The sequence below is a fragment of the Malaclemys terrapin genome, chromosome 2 (assembly GCF_027887155.1).
Source record: "Malaclemys terrapin pileata isolate rMalTer1 chromosome 2, rMalTer1.hap1, whole genome shotgun sequence".
NCBI lineage: Eukaryota > Metazoa > Chordata > Testudines > Emydidae > Malaclemys > Malaclemys terrapin.
In genome coordinates, this window is record NC_071506.1 from 239,251,953 (window position 1) to 239,270,691 (window position 18,739).

At 42.3% G+C, this 18,739-nt stretch overlaps 1 protein-coding gene across 3 annotated transcripts in view; it reads right to left on the reverse strand.

The window, feature by feature from the left end:
* Positions 1-18,739, reverse strand: part of DYNC1I1 (dynein cytoplasmic 1 intermediate chain 1) — a 252,896-nt gene that overhangs the window by 214,509 nt on the left and 19,648 nt on the right. For 2 of the 3 annotated variants that reach the window (XM_054020391.1, XM_054020389.1), the window contains exons 2-4: positions 18,241-18,355; positions 15,814-15,928; positions 11,031-11,121 (exon numbers count right to left, since the gene is read on the reverse strand). In XM_054020391.1, coding sequence (XP_053876366.1) covers positions 11,031-11,121; positions 15,814-15,928; positions 18,241-18,348 — 314 coding nt within the window. In that variant the 5' untranslated portion in view covers positions 18,349-18,355. The remainder of the gene's footprint in view (positions 1-11,030; positions 11,122-15,813; positions 15,929-18,240; positions 18,356-18,739) is intronic. The other variant, XM_054020390.1, reaches the window with a different exon arrangement.

Genomic DNA, 18,739 nt, shown 5'->3' on the forward strand with positions numbered 1-18,739 from the left:
CAATTAAATGCTGGCAACTTGAAACCTGAGCAATAGCACAACAACATCACTGTGCAGAACCTGTCAAATATATTAACTTAATGATAGGGCAACTGAGCCCTACTGAATTGTAGTGGCTTTAGTAGATTAGAAATTTTGCTTTATTACTTTCTTCTGAAAGACCTTTGCTGTATCCAAAGAGGAGAGATGAGCGAGGACATACACTGCCCTGAATCACATCCGTTTACCAAAATAAACATTCTCCTAGTACTTATATCACTAAAACAGATTGGGATCTGCCCTCTTCCTTTTCTTATTGACTCACATCTAGCCCCAGTGAAACAGACCCTCAGAAAGGAGTGTGACATCCTAATACTCTGTTTAACTAGTCAAATTGTGCTCTTCTACTCTACTAGATAAGGAACTGACTAAAAATAAAGTATTGCAAACAGGGGTCAGCAATGTGTCTATACACAGACACAAATGTCTGTGGTAAAAATTCTGAGGTCCATGGTAATTTTTCAAAAAATTGAATGACTGAATGACATAACCCCTTCCAATGTCTGTCACTAAGTATGGTAACTTTGTCAAATGTCCATCACGCAACATGGTGGTGCAAATAAAAGCTGAGTCACCAAGAGTGCAAGCTACAGTGGTTTCAAGTGCATGAAAAGAACACAGCACAGGGGCTTGGTGGATGAGAAGACTACAGACACTGGGAAAGGGAGAGATCAGAAAAGAAAAACTTACTTATTATAATTATTAGGTGCTAAGAACATCTGCCATCATTTGACACCCTTTTCTGACATAACTGGTGATCAGAGGAATTAAAAATAAAAGTATAAAAGAGTTATTACAAAAGCATCCAAAAACGTGTCTTCTTTCAGCTATACTCTATAACCCATCAGGCAGCTGAGTGCTCAAGATATGCATCTGTCCCACCCATGCCATCACCGCAGCAAGAGGTTAACCTGAGGGTGGAGGCACTGTATTCAAAAGCAAAACAATTTTAGAAGGAAAATGGAATCATAGCAGCTACTGATTGAATCAGTTTGAGACAAACGGATCGTGAAAATCACAATGGGGAGGTGTGTGTGGGGGGGGCCTTTAATGGTTCAAGGGACCAGGGCTATGTGACAATTCAGAGGGGCACAAGGGAAAAAGTTTGGACCTTTGTGTTAGAAAACAATTCCCATGGGCCTAGATCTGTAAGAAGAGCCAATCTAAAGTGAAAACAACTACCATATTCCATAAAACACAATCTGGAGGTCACAGTAACTGCTCTGCCAATGCTACAATGGGCAGAAAATTATACAAACAATCAGTCAGTAATGTGCTATTGTAACTAAAAGATGCAAATAGGGTTGCCAACTTTCTACCTGCACAAAACCGAACTCCCTTGCCCCGCCCCCTGATCCAAGGCCCTGCCCTTTCCCCGAGGCCCCACCTCCTGCTCACTCCAGCCCCCTCTGTCGCTCACTCACTCATTTTCACTGGGCTGGCTCAGAGGGTTGGGGTGCAAAAGGGGGTGAGAGCTCTGGCTGGGGGTGCGGGCTCTGGAGTGGGGCCAGAAATGAGGAGTTCAGGATGTAGGAGGGGGATCCGGACTGAGGTAGTGGGTTGGGATGCAGGAGGCGATGAGGGCTATTCTGGGGATATGGGCTCTGGGGTGGGGCCAGGGATGAGGGGTTTGGGTGCAAGAGGGGGCTCTGGGCTGGGGGAATGGATACAAGGGTTTTGGAATATGGGAGGGGGCTCTGGGCTGAGGCAGTGGGTTGGGGGTGTGGGAGAGGGTACAGGCTCTGGACTCCGGGCCAGAAATGAGGGGTACATGGTGTGGGAGGGGGCTCTGGGCTGAGGCAGACAGTTGGAGTGCGGGGGGGTGAGGGCTCTGGCTGGGGTTGCAGGCTCTGGTATAGGGCCAGGGATGAGGGATTTGAGATGCAGGAGGGGGCTCAGGGATGGAGATGAGGGGTTCGGAGTACGGGAGGGGGCTCCAGGCTGGGGCAGGGGGTGGGGTGCAGGGGAGTGGGTGGGAGGGCTCCAGCTAGGTGTACAGACTCTCGGGTGGGGCTGGGAATGAGGGCTTTGGAGTGTAGGAGGGTGCTCTAGGCTGGGACCGAGGGATTCGGGGTGCAGGCTCTGGGCAGTGCTTACCTCAAGCATCTCCTGGAAGCAGCAGCATGTCTCCCCTCCAACTCCTACGTGGAGGCATAGCCAGGCAGCTCTGCACACTGCCCCATCCGCAGGCGCCAACCCTGCAGCTTCCATTGGCCGTGGTTCCTGGCCAATGGGAGCTGCAGAGTCGGCGCTTGGGGCAGGGGCAATATGTGGAGGCCCCTGGCTGTCCCTATCCATAGAAGCCAGAGGGGGGACATGCCACTGCTTCCGGGAGCCATGCGGAGCCAGGGCAGGTAGGAAGCCTGCCTTAACCCTGCTGCGCCACTGACCAGATTGAAAACTGGACACCTGGCAACCCTAGATGCAAATAGCTGTGGTCCCCCCACCCCAAATTCAAGTCCAGTAACTCAGAGAGGAACCATACAGCATCAAAAGAGAGCATGTGATGCAGTTGCAAAAAAATGTTAATATATGGGGTATTTTAACAGCAGTGTCATATGTAAGACACTGGAGGCAATTGTCCAACTCTATTTGATACTAATGAGGCCTCAACTGGAGTAGTGTGTCCTGTTTTGAGTGCCACACTTTAGGAAAGATGTGGACAAACTGGAGAGAATCCAGAAGAGAGTAACAAAAATAATAAAAGATTTAGAAAACCTGACCTCTGAGGAAAGGTTAAAAAAAATGGGCATGTTTAGTTTTTAGAAAAGGAGGCTTAAGGGAGACCCAATAATAGTCTTTAGTTATAGAGGATGGTGATTAGTTGTTCTCTATGTCCACTGAAGATTAGTTGTTCTCTATGTCCACTGAAGATAGGACAAAAAGTAATCAGCTTAATTTGCAGCAATGGAGATTTCAGTTAGCTGTTATCAAAAACTTTCCAACTCTAAGGATACTTAAGAACTGGGATAGACTATCCAGGGAGATAGCGGAATCCCCATTATTGGGAGATTTTTTAAAACAGGTTAGATAAACACCTACCAGAAATGGTGCAGGTATATTTGGTCCTTCCTCAGTGCAGCGAGATGGACTAGAATGATGATACCTCAAGGTCAATTCCAGCCCTACATTTCTATAGTTCTAGGGCTGTCAAGCGATTAAAAAAATTAATCGTGATTAATCACACTGTTAAACAGTAATAGAATACCACTTATTTAAATATTTTTGGATGTTTTCTACATTTTAAAATATATTGATTTCAATTACAACACAGAATACAAAGTGTACAGTGCTCACTTTATATTTATTTTTATTACAAGTATTTGCACTGTAAAAAACAAAAAAAAAATATTTTTCAATTCACCTAATTCAAGTACTGAAGTGCACTCTCTTTATCATGAAAGTTGAACTTACAAATGTAGAATCATGTGCAAAAAACTGTATTCAAAAATAAAACAATGTAAAATTTTAGAGCCTGCAAGTCCACTCAGTCCGACCGCTTGTTCAGCCAATCGCTGAGACAAACAAGTTTGTTTACATTTGCGGAAGATAATGCTGCCCGCTTCTTGTTTACAATGTCACCTGAAAGTGATTACAGGCATTCTCATGGCACTTTTGTAGCTGGCATTGCAAGATATTTACATGCCAGATGCGCTAAAGATTCATGCGTCCATTCATGCGTCAACCACCATTCCAGGGAACACGCGTCCATGTTGATGACAGGTTCTGCTCAATAACAATCCAAAGCAGTGCGGACCGACACATATTCATTTTAATTATCTGAGTCAGATGCCACCAGCAGAAGGTTGATTTTCTTTTTTGGTGGTTCAGGTTCTGCAGTTTCTGCATTGGACTGTTGTTCTTTTAAGACTTCTGAAAGTATGCTCCACACCTTGTCCTACTCAGATTTTGGAAGGCACTTCAGCTTCTTAAACCTTCGGTCCAGTGCTGTAGCTATCTTTAGAAATCTCATATTGATACCTTCTTTGTGTTTTGTCAAATCTGCAGTGCAAGTGTTCTTAAAATGAACAACATGTGCTGGGTCATCATCCGAGACAGCTATAACATGAAATATACGGCAGCATGCGGGTAAAACAGAGCAGGGGACATACAATTCTCCCCCAAGGAGTTCAGTCACAAATTTAATTTAATGCATTATTTTTTTAATGAGCGTCATCAGCATGGAAGCATGTCCCCTGGAACGGTGGCTGAAGCACGAAGGGGCATACGAATGTTTAGCATATCTGACCCATACATATCTTGCAATGCCAGCTACAGAAGTGCCATGCAGATGTCTGTTCTCACTTTCTGGTGACTTTGTAAATAAGAAGAGGGCAGCATTATCTCCTGAAAATGTAAACAAACTTGTTTGTCTTAGCAACTGGCTGAACAAGAAGTAGGACTGAGTGGATTTGTAGGCTCTGAAGTTTTACATTGTTTTGTTTTTGAGTGCAGTTATGAAACAAAACAAAAAAATCTACATTTGTACATTGCACTTTCACGACAAAAAGACTGCATTATGGTACTTGTATGAGGTGAACTGAAAAATACTATTTCTTTTGTTTATCATTTTTACACTGCAAATATTTGTAATAAAAAATAATATACACTTTGATTTCAATTACAACACAGAATACAATAATATATGAAAATGTAGAAAAACATCCAAAATATTTAATAAATTTCAATTGGTATTCTATTGTTTAACAGTGCGATTAAAACTGTGATTAATCACGATTAATTTTTTTGAATTAATTGCTTGAGTTAACTGCGATTAATTGACAGCCATAGTTCTAGGATTACCACTGCAATTCTGTACCCAAAAATGCTCCATGTACTATACTCTGCAACTCACTTCTTGAAAAAATTTAAGAACAAAAAAACAGCAACCAAAGGGCACATGAGCCAACCCAGCTTTTATAGCGGACTAAAATGCACAAAAAATTACAATAGTATTGAAACATAAGGACAGCTAGTTGATAAAATTCCTCACTATAAGCAAATCTTTTCTAAGAACCCAACTCTTCTTTATACTGCACTGAATAAGACCTGACCCTGCAGACTTTTATATTTATGCAAGCAAATGTTACACACCAGAGTAGTCTAATTGACCTCATTGGGTTCAGATTTGTTTCAAGATATGTAAAAACTCCTGCTTCCTTTGGCACAGCACTGTAGATTTTCTTAAGTAGGAATTTCTGTTAAAAAATCCAGTGCAAGGCCTTCATCTATTTAGACACCATACTAGGAGGATCAGTAGCCACGGAAAACACTAAAAACCTACAGATTAGACAGTGGGAAATAATTCACCCAGATTTCAGTGCTATTATAGAATACCAGATTAAAGCAGGAAATAGCCATTCATAGATGGTGACTGAGATAGCTACAGCACTACAAAGGTGGCCATAACCTCAGTATTTCCTGATACTATTGTCTTCATTCTGACCAAAGGAGTTACGAGGCACTCAGCAGTATGGGCAGCAAAATATGTGAGGAGTAAGGAGCTAGAACAGACTATAGGAGAAGTGGTATCAGGAAGAAAGATTTGTATATCCAAGGCAGCTGAGCCTTTCACCATTTACTGAGGAGTAGAGAATGTGGCACCAACCTTGCAGGTGCCCCACGTCAGATGGGAAACCCCAAACACAGTCCAAAGGGATTTCAGTGCTCATGCACAAGTTCTACCCAGGCAAGCAGCACAATCACAAATAACCCCCCAGAAAGGTGAACTTGCACATGGACACCTGATGTTAGCTGACAACATACAGGCATTGTAGATCTTTGGAAAAAGTGGATCACTTATGATCTGTCTGGGCATCTCATGTCAGCAGCCACTGGGGCCCTGGGCATGCAATAAATCAACGGGAACACACTCTCTTCCTGCTGGTAGTACAGAGCTCCCAAGGAAAGTCCATGGGAATTTATCATTGACTATCCATGCCACAAGAGGGCCACATTGTCAGGTACAAAGCCACCCAAGTGTGTCCACTCAGCACAGATAATTTTCAGTATTCATTGTTGCACGTGAGCTGGTATGAAAATGCTCTGTCCCTAATTATGACAAGTATTAGGACTTTCTCAGGGTCACTGTGTGGTGAACATGTTCCTTCAAGAGCCAAGATTCATGCATATTCCACTCTGATTGCTAGCATCCCATATGTGTGAGAAGGTACGGGAGTAGGGAGTATCCAACATCGCCTCCAAGGGTCAGGAGCACATGATTACTGTCGAAGGGGCTCGGTGCTGACTTAACCCCCTGCAGAGGGTGAGGTGGTTGTTGCTCACCACATTAACTGCACTCAAGCTCCCTGCCACAACTCCCTGCCTCGTCCCATATTCCATGGCATTCACCAAAAAAATAGTCAGCAAAAATCAGATTCTAATTGTGACTGCATGATACTAGTTAGACACTAACAATGACTCCTGTTTTGGCAGGATGCATCTCCTCAGTTGCACTCCTAGGTTGCCAAATGTCACTTTCTCTCCAATAGACCACGTCTCTCTCTCTCTCTCTCTCTGTCTTTCTCACAGACACACACACACACACACACACACACCCTTGTCATCAACCCACATGGTCACACCCATTATGTTGAATGCATAACCAAAACATACACCATTCTGAGAAAGCTCATTATAGGCTCCTTCAAGTCTGACATGTAGAGAGTCCTGGTTGAATACCCCATAGACAGAACAACTCACCCATTATGACACACGGTTCATCCCACGCCACCTGCCGGTTCATGCTGTGATACAATTTTCAGCTCCTCTGTGCTGCCTCAAGGAGTGCAGGGGGCGGAACAGGCACAGAAGTACAGCTGATTGATCCAAAGCAATTTGGGAAATAGGCATTCTGATAAAAACCTGCTTTGACTGTAATTCACTCCCTGTAGATGGCCTGGCAATTAATGAAGCCCTCTGCATGCATTAGCAGAGCTCTAATGAATTGGTTTGAAGGAGTCTGATATTGAGGACCAACATATTCCCAGTCCAGTGCTTGCCCAGCACAAAGAGAAATGCTAATACCTTCAGAAAGCAAGGTATAGTGTGCCTCTGCCTGTCTAGATTTACTCTCTGACATGAATGCCAATACATCACGAAAAATCTAATTTGGATCTTCTATCCAGCTGAAAGCCCTCAAAAGACTCCATGTCAGTCATTTCTAGCACCATTATGCGTCTACCATCAGCTCAGACTCACTGCCTCCTGTCATATTCTGCAAGGCAAGTCAGGCTTCTTCAAAACCATACTTTCATCACCAGTGAAAATGCCTTGGCATATTTCAACATGACCCTGAAGATCACCCACAAAAACTCATACAAACCAGCTGAACAGATAGTTATGGTTCCATAGTTCCACACCACCCTGTAGCCCTGCCCCAAAATACCCTCCTAATAAGCATAATGACACCATAGCATTTTTTTAGCCATCATCTTAGTCCAAGGATAACGGTGCTTGCAGGATAACACTACAAGGCTGAACAAAGTGTGTTCCAGACAGGCCAGCTGCCATGTCAGACTAATTCACTCACTACATTAGAGCATCAGATCCCTCCTGCCAATGTACCCTTTAGTGTTACTTCTCATGCTTGGACTACACAGGTAAAAGGGACACATGGAGAAAAGGGACACAATGACAAAATGCAAATGAAAGTCCATTAATTGGTGAGTGTAAAGCAACACTTGCTGGAATGCTAGCTACTTATCTAAGGCAAGCCAGCAGACAATAAGGCCAGTTACTCACTAATTACCTAACTGGTATGCAAGTATGTCCAGAACTCATCACTAACAGGCTTTTGAGAACACAGGAGATTTTTAGCATCTAGTGTGTTAATGTTCTCAGGTCACAGCTCTTAACAGAGATCTGTGTGAGAACTGCAAGCTAGCAAAGATGCCCAGCTGCCCTAGCTCTTTGGGATTCATAGATTACAAGGCCAGAAGGAACCTTTAAGATTATCTAGTCTGTCCTCCTGAAGAACAAAGGCCACAGGACTTTCTTGAACTAATTCCTGATTGAATTAGAGCATGCCTTCTAGAAAAAACATGTAATCTTGATTTTAAAAATTTCGGTGATACACACTCTACCACAACCCCTTGGTAAACTGTTCCAATGTTAATTACCCTCATTGTTAAAAATGTTCACCTTATTTCTAGTCTGAATTTGTCTTGCCATTAGATCTAATTTTATCTTCATCTACAAGATTGACGAGCCCTCTTATCAAAGATATTTTCCCTATTGTAAGTATTTATAGAGTGGGATTAAGTCACTCCTAACCTTCCTTTTGTTAAACTAAATAGATTGAACTCCTTCAGTCTATCACTATAAGGCATGTTTTCCAATCCTTTAATCAGGCTCATGGCTCTTTTCTGAACCCGCTCCAATTTATCAACATACACCTCTACCTCGATATAACGCTGTCCTCAGGAGCCAAAAAAAAATCTTACCACGTTATAGGTGAAACCGTGTTATATTGAACTTGCTTTGATCCACCGGAGTGCGCAGCCCTGCCTCCCCAGAGCACCGCTTTACCGCGTTATATCTGAATTCGTGTTATATCGAGTAGCATTATATCGAAGTAGAGGTGTACTTCTTGAATTATGGACACCAGACCTGGACACAGTAGCAGTCAAGTGCCTTGACAAGATAATCTGCCTCAAATGTTCTCAGTGAGTATTAATATATTTTACAAGTACATGATCCCATAGCCTCACTAAAGTCTCAAGAGGAAGGTAGTCATATATTTAGCACTGCAATCTCAAATTGGAACATATCCCACCCCCTGAAGCAAAATTCATGCCATGGGACTCTGCTTTGATGGCAAGTTCTTCCTTTGGTAAGTTCTTCAGCATTTAGTGGTCAGAATACCTGCAAGATTGCTGTCTGTCTGTACTTGCTTGTTATTCTGGCACTCATGGGCAGTGGGTATTGTTGGCTGGGGGGAGGCTGCACGTGGCCCAGCCCACGCCCTGCCCCCAGGACCGCTCCTGCAGTTCCCGGTGATCTGCCCTGGCCCAGGCTAACTGGGGCTTGGCCTGGCTGGCCTGCCTCCCACAGGGACTCGGAATGGCTGGGGCTGGGACCGCACTGCCTGGCTCTCAGCCCATGCCACCCAGCACTCCAGGGCTGGGGGCACTGGAGCTGCACTGCCCGGTGCTCTGGGGCTGGCCTCTTGGAGTACCGGGGCTGAGGGCGTTCCAGCCATGCTGCCCAGCCATCTAGCACTGGGCTGGTGGCTGCAGTGGGGATGCTGTGGGCTCCTGCATGGGAGGGAGGGCAGACTGGGAGAGGTGGGGCCTCGGGCACAAGGGGAGGGGCCGGGGGCTAGCCTCCCCCAACAGCCAGGTCACTGGCCACCCATGCTTGCAGTAGTGTTAGCAACATCATCAAAAAATGACTAGTTGTAACAGAACACCTATTTGTGGGTGAGGCATTAACAGTGCAGGAACTGCTCCCTCAGTCATCTAAATGATCCAATCTGGATTCTGCCCCATTGTTAGCCAGCCTTCAATGGAACTGGGAGTGGGTGGTAGTTCTTGCGAGACAGCACTAAATATCATATTGCTTCTGAGACGGATAGCAATATGAGTAAAAGTGCATCGCCATCACGGAGAGTAAAATAAAAGAAGGAAGAGTAGCGCCTCATGTTTATATATGCTCAGTGAGCAGAGACTAGCTGCCCTGAAAAATCATCAGCAGATCCCTGATTCAGCAGGACGCTATAGAGACAATAATATTAGAAATGGACAATGCACATAAAACTCAACTGCCATTTCTGGCACAGAACTCAATCCCTCTGTAGTAATCAGACATGGTGGCAGACACATTGGCAGACCACAAACCCAGGGCTGGGTTTAACAGAGAATATATGGTGTACTTGCAGCAATCCAGAAAATGCCTTCAAATTTATAGCCTAATTTTGAGACAATCCAATAGGTTGAAAGCACTCAGGAAGTATGGGCCAAAGACTGCAGTGCTTCATGATGTGTAGCTTTGACACTAGCACAGTCTGTTTTGACTGCCAACAACGGATGCAACCACTGATGACAAAGATGCAAGTGCTTGTGTAGTCCAAATTGTGACAGATAACTCCCTCCATGTGCAAAGGTGTAATCAACGGATTAAGCATGAACCGCTGTCAGCATCAATGTGCACTATATTGATGTGGAAAGCCTGTATCTATTTTAAATTAAAGCCTATAGTAGGGTATCACACACCAAGGTGTAGGCAGTGCAATCTAGTGCATGGAGCAGGAATCTAGCCTAGTGGTCGGAGCAGAATCAGAGGGCAGAACTGGAGGTGTGGTCAAGAGGCAAGCCAGTGGGCAGAGACAGGAGTTCAGAAGCAGGCAGGAATTAGGGCTGAAGCAGAGCAGGCAAAGGGTGGAGCAAGGGCAGGACGGGAAGCAGGTCTGGATATAGAACATGGTGAACAGCCACCATGCTGCTGTTATGACAGGGCTGAAATGGTGATCATAGAATGTGAAGGTTGGAAGGGACCTCAGGAAGTCATCTAGTCCAACCCCCTGCTCAAAGGGGGGCCAATCCCTAGGCAGATTTTTGCCCCAGATCCCTAAATGGCCCCATCAAGGATTGAACTCAAAACCCTGGGTTTAGCAGGCCAATGCTCAAACCACTGAGCTATCCCTCTGTTGGCTCTTCTGACCAGGCTGGGAGCACAGTCACTTAGAGCTTGTCTACACTAAAATGTTACAGTGGCACCAGCATAGCAGCACTGCTGCAGCACATCAGTGTAGATGCTACCTACTTATTTATTTCTGCTTCTTGCATTAATTTCTGATGTCTATAACTGAAGATCAGACTGCCACATACCTTTACTTCATACCTGACACCAGCCATATTGAATGGTAACACACGGTGAAGAATGCAGAAACAAATGTATATATTGGACCTACAATGTTCTTGTTTAAATAAATAAAAAAAGTGAGGAGTGAAAAAATACTTTCATTCAACATTATCTAATGTCTGTCTTACCTTCCTATTGGTCCCAGATCTCCTGAATCCTGGCTGCCAGCTTCACTCGGGGTGCTCACTGATTTCGAAGAGGGAGACATAGGGGTTGGGACTAAATAATGAAAATAACAGGTATCCCATGTTAAATCATGCAGCGACTGCACTGATGAAGAGCAGTGTCAGACAAATCAAAACCAATCAACCAAATGATAGTGGATAAATGATTAGGAGAGTTTGAAATGGTGAAAGCAAATAAGGAAAGGAAAGGAAAAGAAAAGGAAAAGAGTCAAGTGAATTTTTAAATATTTTTGGAAATTTTAAAATTATAATGAATTTAGACAGATCTGAAAGGCAACTCTAATTCTCTACATAATTGATGTAGGGATACTGTGGAAGGAAAGCAACACTGTTGTTTCTTTTGCTAATTTTAAATTTGATTTGTAGAAGATTTTTAAAAATCAAACCTCTTTGTTTATTTGTTAGAAATCTAAGTGAACTCTTCTGCTAAAATCAAATGGCACGCGGCAATAAAGCAATTACATTTGAATTGAAATTAAAATCTATTGAATGTGACCTGCGTTTCTTTATGTAAATCAGATCCAAAGTAAAAACAGAATGGGGAAATCCAACCAGGTAAAAAAAGCTTCTCCCAGAAGCAATGAGAATGTATATGAATGTATTGTTGTGGTTGGGTTTTTAGGTAATTTCAGTTGCAGAGTGTTACTGTTTCTGTTTGGGGGCCTGATCCCAACGTCCACAGAAGTCAGTGAAAGACTTTCATGGACTTCAGTAGGCATTTGATCAGACCCTGAGGCATTATCCTTTACTTTCAGGGGATGGGGGTGTGTGTGTGTGTGTGTGTGTGTGTGTGTGTGTGTGTGTGTGTACACATACATACATATGCAAAGACAGGTTTGTCTTACTAAGTAGGAAAGGAACAAATTCATAAGACTTAAAGCTCTTAAGTGTAGAAACAATAAATACAAAAAGTAAAAAAAATATTTTTTAATTGTCCTTCAGAAAGAAAGAAAGAAAAAGGCTGAGATGTCGCCACTCCAGATTTAATGCAAGTATTCTTGAAAGCAGTCACATGGAAGAAAACACAGAAGGATTTTAATGCACAGTAAAGATTTCCATTTGGTTTAAATCATGTGCATTTTCCTTTTACATTTAACAGAGTAAAACTTTTAACTATTTTGTTATACCCTATAATATATAATGACAGACCTGTCAAGAGACTTGGATTTTCCATTTGGTCAAATCTTTCACACATATTCTCACTAGGGATTGGCAGAGAAATGACTAGAGTATGAAAAATTAATTCATTTTCATGACAGCCCCTTGGCAGGTACAGGCATGCAGTGGTTTTGCATCTTTGGGTATGTCGACTCTATGGAACAAGGGTGTGATTCCCAGCTCACACAGACATACTCGGGCTAGCTCTCATCGAGCTAGCATGCTAAAACTAGTACTGTAGCCAGGACAGCACAGGAGCGATGGCAGAGATTAGCCATGCTGAATACATACCCATGGGGTTCAGGCAGCTTTGTACGTGTCATGGCTAGCCCCATGTCGCTGCTCTCCACTGCCCGGACTACCCCATCTACATTACTGTTTCTAGCACTCTAGATGATGAGAGGTAGTGTATGTCTGCACAAGCTGGGGATCACATCTCTAGCTCCAAGTGTAGATGTAACCTTAGTTTTAGGTAACTCCAGAGAGAGCTGGATATTGTATACATATCCAAAGGGACAGGATTACAGCTGTTAATGTCTTTTGATTGAGATAAGATGGGTGAGGTAATATCTTTTATTGGACCAACTTCAGTTGGTGGACAGGACAAGCTTTCAAGCTTCAGAGAGCTTATTTTCTGTCTGGGGAAGGAAACCAGGCTGTTCAAGTTAAATACAAGGTGGGACAGATTGTTAAGCACAAGGGGTTCAACATGTTGTAGGAGACCACTCTCATCTGTTGTAGGACAACAGAAGGTTAGCAGGCAGCATGGTGTGTTACAACTTGTTGTAATGGTCCATAAAGCCAGTGGCTTTTTTAAGTCTGTGGCTTTTAGTGTCCAGCAGAGTTATGACTTTAAGCGCCCTGTCTAGTCTTTTGAAGGTGTTGTACAGGTTTCCTTTGAGGGTGAGGACTAAGAGGTCAGATATGGAGTGATTACTTTGTGAAAAGTGTTCACCTACAGATGATAGAGTGTTTTTTTCTTTTATCATTTTTTTGTGTGAGTTCAAGAGCATAGTGATTGTCTGGTTTCACCCGCATTGTTGTTGTTGGGGCAATTGATACACTGGATGAGGTACACCATATGTTAAAATAGGCATGTGTAGAACTCATAGATTCTGAAAGGTGTATTGTGGGGGTAGTGATCATATTAGCAGCGGAAATATATATGCAGGTTTGGCATCTGTTGCTCTGACAGGATCTGGTGCCACTTTGAGTTGGTGTCTGTTGGTCTGTGGTGTCTTCTGATGATGAGCTTAGCAAGGTTAGGGAGTGTTTGAGGGCCAGAAGGGGGGGGTGTCAGGAAAAAAAAAAATCAGGGTATGCTCTCCATCAAGTATGAATTGTAATTGTTTGATATCCCATATGGGTTCCATTGTGGGGTCATAGGTGACATCTACGGGTGTAAGGTCGGTGGGTTTTTTTTCCCCTGTGGTGAAGCAGGTTCTCCCAGGATATTTCAGTTGCCCATTCCATTATGTTACTTACTTCTCTGGTGGAATGTCCTTGTTTGGTGAAGGCAATTTCGTGTCCTAAGGTCTATCCCAGACTTTCTCTCTGGAACATATTCTGTGGTACCTGAGTGCCTGGCTGTAGGTAACAGATTTCTTGGTGTGTCTGGGGTGGTTACTGGATCTGTGGAAGTGAGCGTGATGATCTGTGGGTTTATTGTATAATAGATGTCTGTTAGAGTCCATTGTTGAAGCTAATCATGGTGTCCAGGAAGCTGATGCTGGTGTGGGGAGTATTCTAGAAAGAGTTTAATGGCTGGGTGGTGATAGTTGAAGTTGTGGTGGAAATCTGAGGGAGTTTAGGTCATCTGTCCAGAGGATGAAAATATCATTGATGTACCTCAGTTATATCATTGGTTTTGTGGTGTATTTTTCCAGAAATTTTTCATTGAATCATAGAATATCAGGGTTGGAAGGGAACTCAGGAGGTCATCAAGTCCAACCCCCTGCTCAAAGCAGGACCAATCCCCAACTAAATCATGCCAGCCAGGACTTTGTCAAGCCTGACCTTAAAAACATCTAAGGAAGGACCGAGGGACTTTATGAAGAGATTTTGATTGTCAATATATACTGGCGAAAAGGAAATGCTATTGTTTAACAAGAATTAATAATTTTGTATGTTAAATTAAGGTTCTCTGGATAGTGTCATAGTAAACATTATTCATTCAGGATAGGAAGTTGAACTACTCTGCAATGGTTTTATGTGCGTTTGGTTGGTGGGTTTAGTGTGCGGTTGCTGGGTGGTGTTAGTGGCCTGTGATATACAGGAGGTGAGAGTAGATGATCTAGTGGTCCCTTCTGGCCTTAAACTCTATGACTCCATGTGCAATAGACAGGACATAATAATTTTGGGGATCCTTAGTAGATAAATATTTATATTTTGTGATTTTTTGCTATTAAAATTACTGTTAATTTGCTTTTATAATATCTCTATATAATATACAAAATGCATTTTCTGATAAGTTAAAATAACCTAACAATTAATTGTCAGACAATTCTTTCAGAATTTGATACCTCATTGCTGGAATTACAGCATCATAATTTATTAAAATAGGGACACATTTCTGTAAGTTTTAGTTGCTTTCATTTAGGAACTGAGGCCCCAGTTCACGAGAGCACCCCTATTCAGGACAGCACATAAGCACATTCTTAAGTGCTTTCCTGAATCAGGGCCTGAATGCTTTGTTGAGCTTTTGGATGTCCCTGAATATTGCAGACAGCAGTATATAGGGGGTGGAATCCTGGCCCCGTTGAAATAAATGGGAAAACTTCTCATTAATTCAATGGAGACATGATTTCATCCAGGATATTCAAGACACTTTTGAATAAGAGGGAGAGAGAAACAAATGAAAAATAGGCAAAATAATTTCTCACATTTGGAATCACACATTGAGCAACACAGAATAAAACACTGCATGCAAGACATGTTAACAGAAATAGATTTGATAATGAAACCCATATTATAAAATCATCCCATATGTATATAAGGTGAGGAATCTAGGGTTTAAGAACTAAACAGTCAAAAACAGAAAAGCAATGAAAGCAAGAAATAAACTATATAAAACAATCTAAAATAATGATTTGACTATAAGTTTGTTAATATTTGGATATTTTCCTTTTTAATTCTCTTCAGTTTTGCTTGTTTAAAATTATTTCACATAATAAGAAAACCTTCCACAGAGATATTTTCCTTCTTTGAGTATACAAATGATAAAACTGTATTTATGTCCAATAATTGGTACTAATGAGATACAATATTAATATCATTGGGTGGAAAGATAGGAGAGAATATAAATAGAGCAGCAACCAAAGAAATCAAACATGGTTTAGAATTGTGTTTATGAAAAGTCTTCTCAGAAATAAAGCTGATGGTTTGCAATGGCAAGTGGTGGAAATGCTATGAACTGGCGTATATGAGTGATATGATATGAATGGTTTCCAAGCAGAAGAGTTCACTTCACTAATACAGCCAAATAACACAAAAGCAAAGCATGCTTTTAATTAAAAAAATGCATTAACTGTGTAATAGCCCCATGTTTACAATGTGCTCATCTGAGTACCTAGAGGTGGTTCTGGGGATATACCAATGCTCTGTAATAAAGCCTCTGTCTCTCTTCTTTTGCGATCTAGATCCGAATCTTCCTGAACTGGCTCTTTCTTTTGCTGCTGATCAGCCTGAATAAAAGATAATAAACAATTAGCTTGAATGACATACAATGCGGTTTCTTGAATAAGTGGGAGAAGAACATATATGCACCATGGTTCCTGGGCTATTAGGGAGTACTGTGACAGTCATGAAAATACACTTGGGAAGCTCATTTATACTGGATTTATAACAGGAGGACTCTGCCAGTGTTTGAGACTGGATTTAGCCAAAGGGATGTTTGCAGGAACCAGTACAGATTTATATGGAATATTTCTTAAGCTATGATTCAAATCTTTTCCCTATTACTTGTCGGATGCCATTGTACTGTAGAATACTGGGAGGTTAAGAGAGACCTTTGATCTTAATTCTGCATAAGAAGGCTGACATGTTACAGGGCTGGTCCACACTGGGGCGGGGGATCGATCTAGAAAACGCAACTTCAGCTACAGGAATAGCGTAGCTGAAGTCGACGTTTCCTAGATCGAACTAAGTTTACTTACTGCGGGTCCACGCGGCGCAGGCAAGCTCCCCCGTTGACAGCGCTTCCTCCTCTCGGCGAGCAGGAGTTCCGCAGTCGATGGGGGAGCGCTTCTGGGATCGATTTATCGGTCCAGATGAGACGCAATAAATCGATCCCAGAAGATCGATCACTACCCGCCGAATCGGGCAGGTAGTGTGGACCTAGCCACAGATAGAGACAGTCAAACTGAATTAACCCTGGTCTACACTAAAGAATGACTTCAGTATAACTATGTTGCTCAGGAGTGTGAATAATCCACACCCCTGAGCGACATAGTTACACTGACCTAAGCGCTGGTGTGGACAGTGCTATGTCAGCAGGAGAGCTTCTCCCACCAACATAGCTACTGCCTCCTGTGGAGGTGGAGTTATTAAGCCAACAAGAGAGCTCTCGCCTGTCGGCTTAAAGCATCTTCACCAGAAGTGCTACAGCAGCAGAGCTTCATCAGTGCAGCTGCGCCGATGCAAATTTCTACTGTAGACATGCCCTTAGCTAAAATATGTACTGACCCTGACACACTTGAAAGTAATAAATAAATATGGCCGTGGTTCTGTTCCCACTGAATTCAATGGGAAAACTTCCACTGACAGCAATGGGGCCTACATGAGGCTAAATGTTCTCCTTCCATGGGGAAAAAACAATAGAAAGGGGAACAAGTGTTCATAACTCTTCGAGATCTGAGTTAGTGTCCATGGAATGCCCCCCTACAAATACACACACAAGCCTCGCTAGGGGAAAGAGCAGGAGAGAGGCAAGAGGTGGGGCTTTGAAACCTCCTGGTTCCTGATGTCTGCGAGAAGACATACAATCCATTGGCTTGGCTCCCTTCTTTCTCCATGTCTTGCTTAACTGACTGTTAATTAATACAGTGTGTTTAAAACCTCTTATGGAGTGGAGTAAGGTGGCTCTTCTTCCTTTCCCCTCCCTGACTGACTTTATGGACTGTTTATTGGTAATTGTACAAAACTGTATAAAATGAAAAAAATATTAAAAGAGACAACATGAATTGGAACTTTGATTTCTTGTATCGCATCAGATTCCATAGTAATTCTATGAAACACATGAACGATATTAAGGTGTCAGTTTAAAAGGAAACCAGTTATTAGTAAGGGATAACAGGTGCTTTAAACTACAGTAAGTGTTGACATTTGAAGGAAAAGAAACAATCACTTAATGCTTCTTTGACTTTGCATGAAAATGAATATCCTTTCCCTGTCAATTCTCACCTCTATTTCACTAAGTGACTGAATAAAAAGAAGCACAAATCCCTTAATGAAAAACCTAATGCATATTGTCAAGGACAAATAAACTAATATGTCAATCAAACTTCAATAGAGCTGAAAGATGCACTGATGCCAGGAGGCTAAAATGCAATTGCAATTATGTTTTATTTTAGTGGAGAATCATCACTGTAAATCTGTTACCTTAGCCAGCAATCAAGCCAGTCTTAAGAGTAAAAAAAAAAAAAAAAAAACACCAAACACACTTATTTAAGTTGTAATGGGTCAAAAAAAATTGAAGCCCTCTCCCCACACTAAAGGAATTCCCAGAAGAAAGCATTCCTGCAAATCTTATTCCTTTCTACATATGCATATCATGTTGTCCAAACTGCTGTCTGCTGACAACTTGAATATTCTGAAGGTGATTTTTATTTCAAACTTTCGTGGCTGAACATAAGCATTTTTATTTTAGGCTTAAAGCTGCTGTGGTTATGACGATCACTTCCTACATGACACCTGTCCTACGTAAACCATATTGGGATGCTAAACCTTGGACCTTTCTGTAGGCTTCTGATATTTTAATGAGTTTGTGCACATTTACCTCTTTCTTTTTCCTTTCTTCTTCCTTCCGTTTCTTCTCCTCTCTTATTTGTGCTAGGCGCTGCTTTTTGCGCTCGAGCTCAGCTTTTAAATCACTTTTGTCTGACATTTTGACTCTATTGAAAAATAAAATAAAAGTTATGGAAACTGAGAAAAATAGTCAGCATTAAACATTTTTTCTGTTTACTGAAAAATGTTACTTGATTGCATCAAAAATGATATTTGAGATTATTGTAAATGTATAGTTATATAAGCATCGATCCTTAGTACTACAGTGTAATATGGAAAATAATCTTTGTTAGAAACTTCCTATTTTAAGAGACCACCCCAAAATATCCCTGTGCTACCCCACCCTGGCCTTGCAAGGGTTAACTGTGCATTTCAGGCTGAGGAAGCCACGCCCCTTCACCTCTGCTGGGCATGCTCAGCCTGGAGGCAAGATATAAAAGGAAGCAGCCCAGCTCAGTGTGGGCAGGCTGCTGAAGGGAGAGAATGCAAAC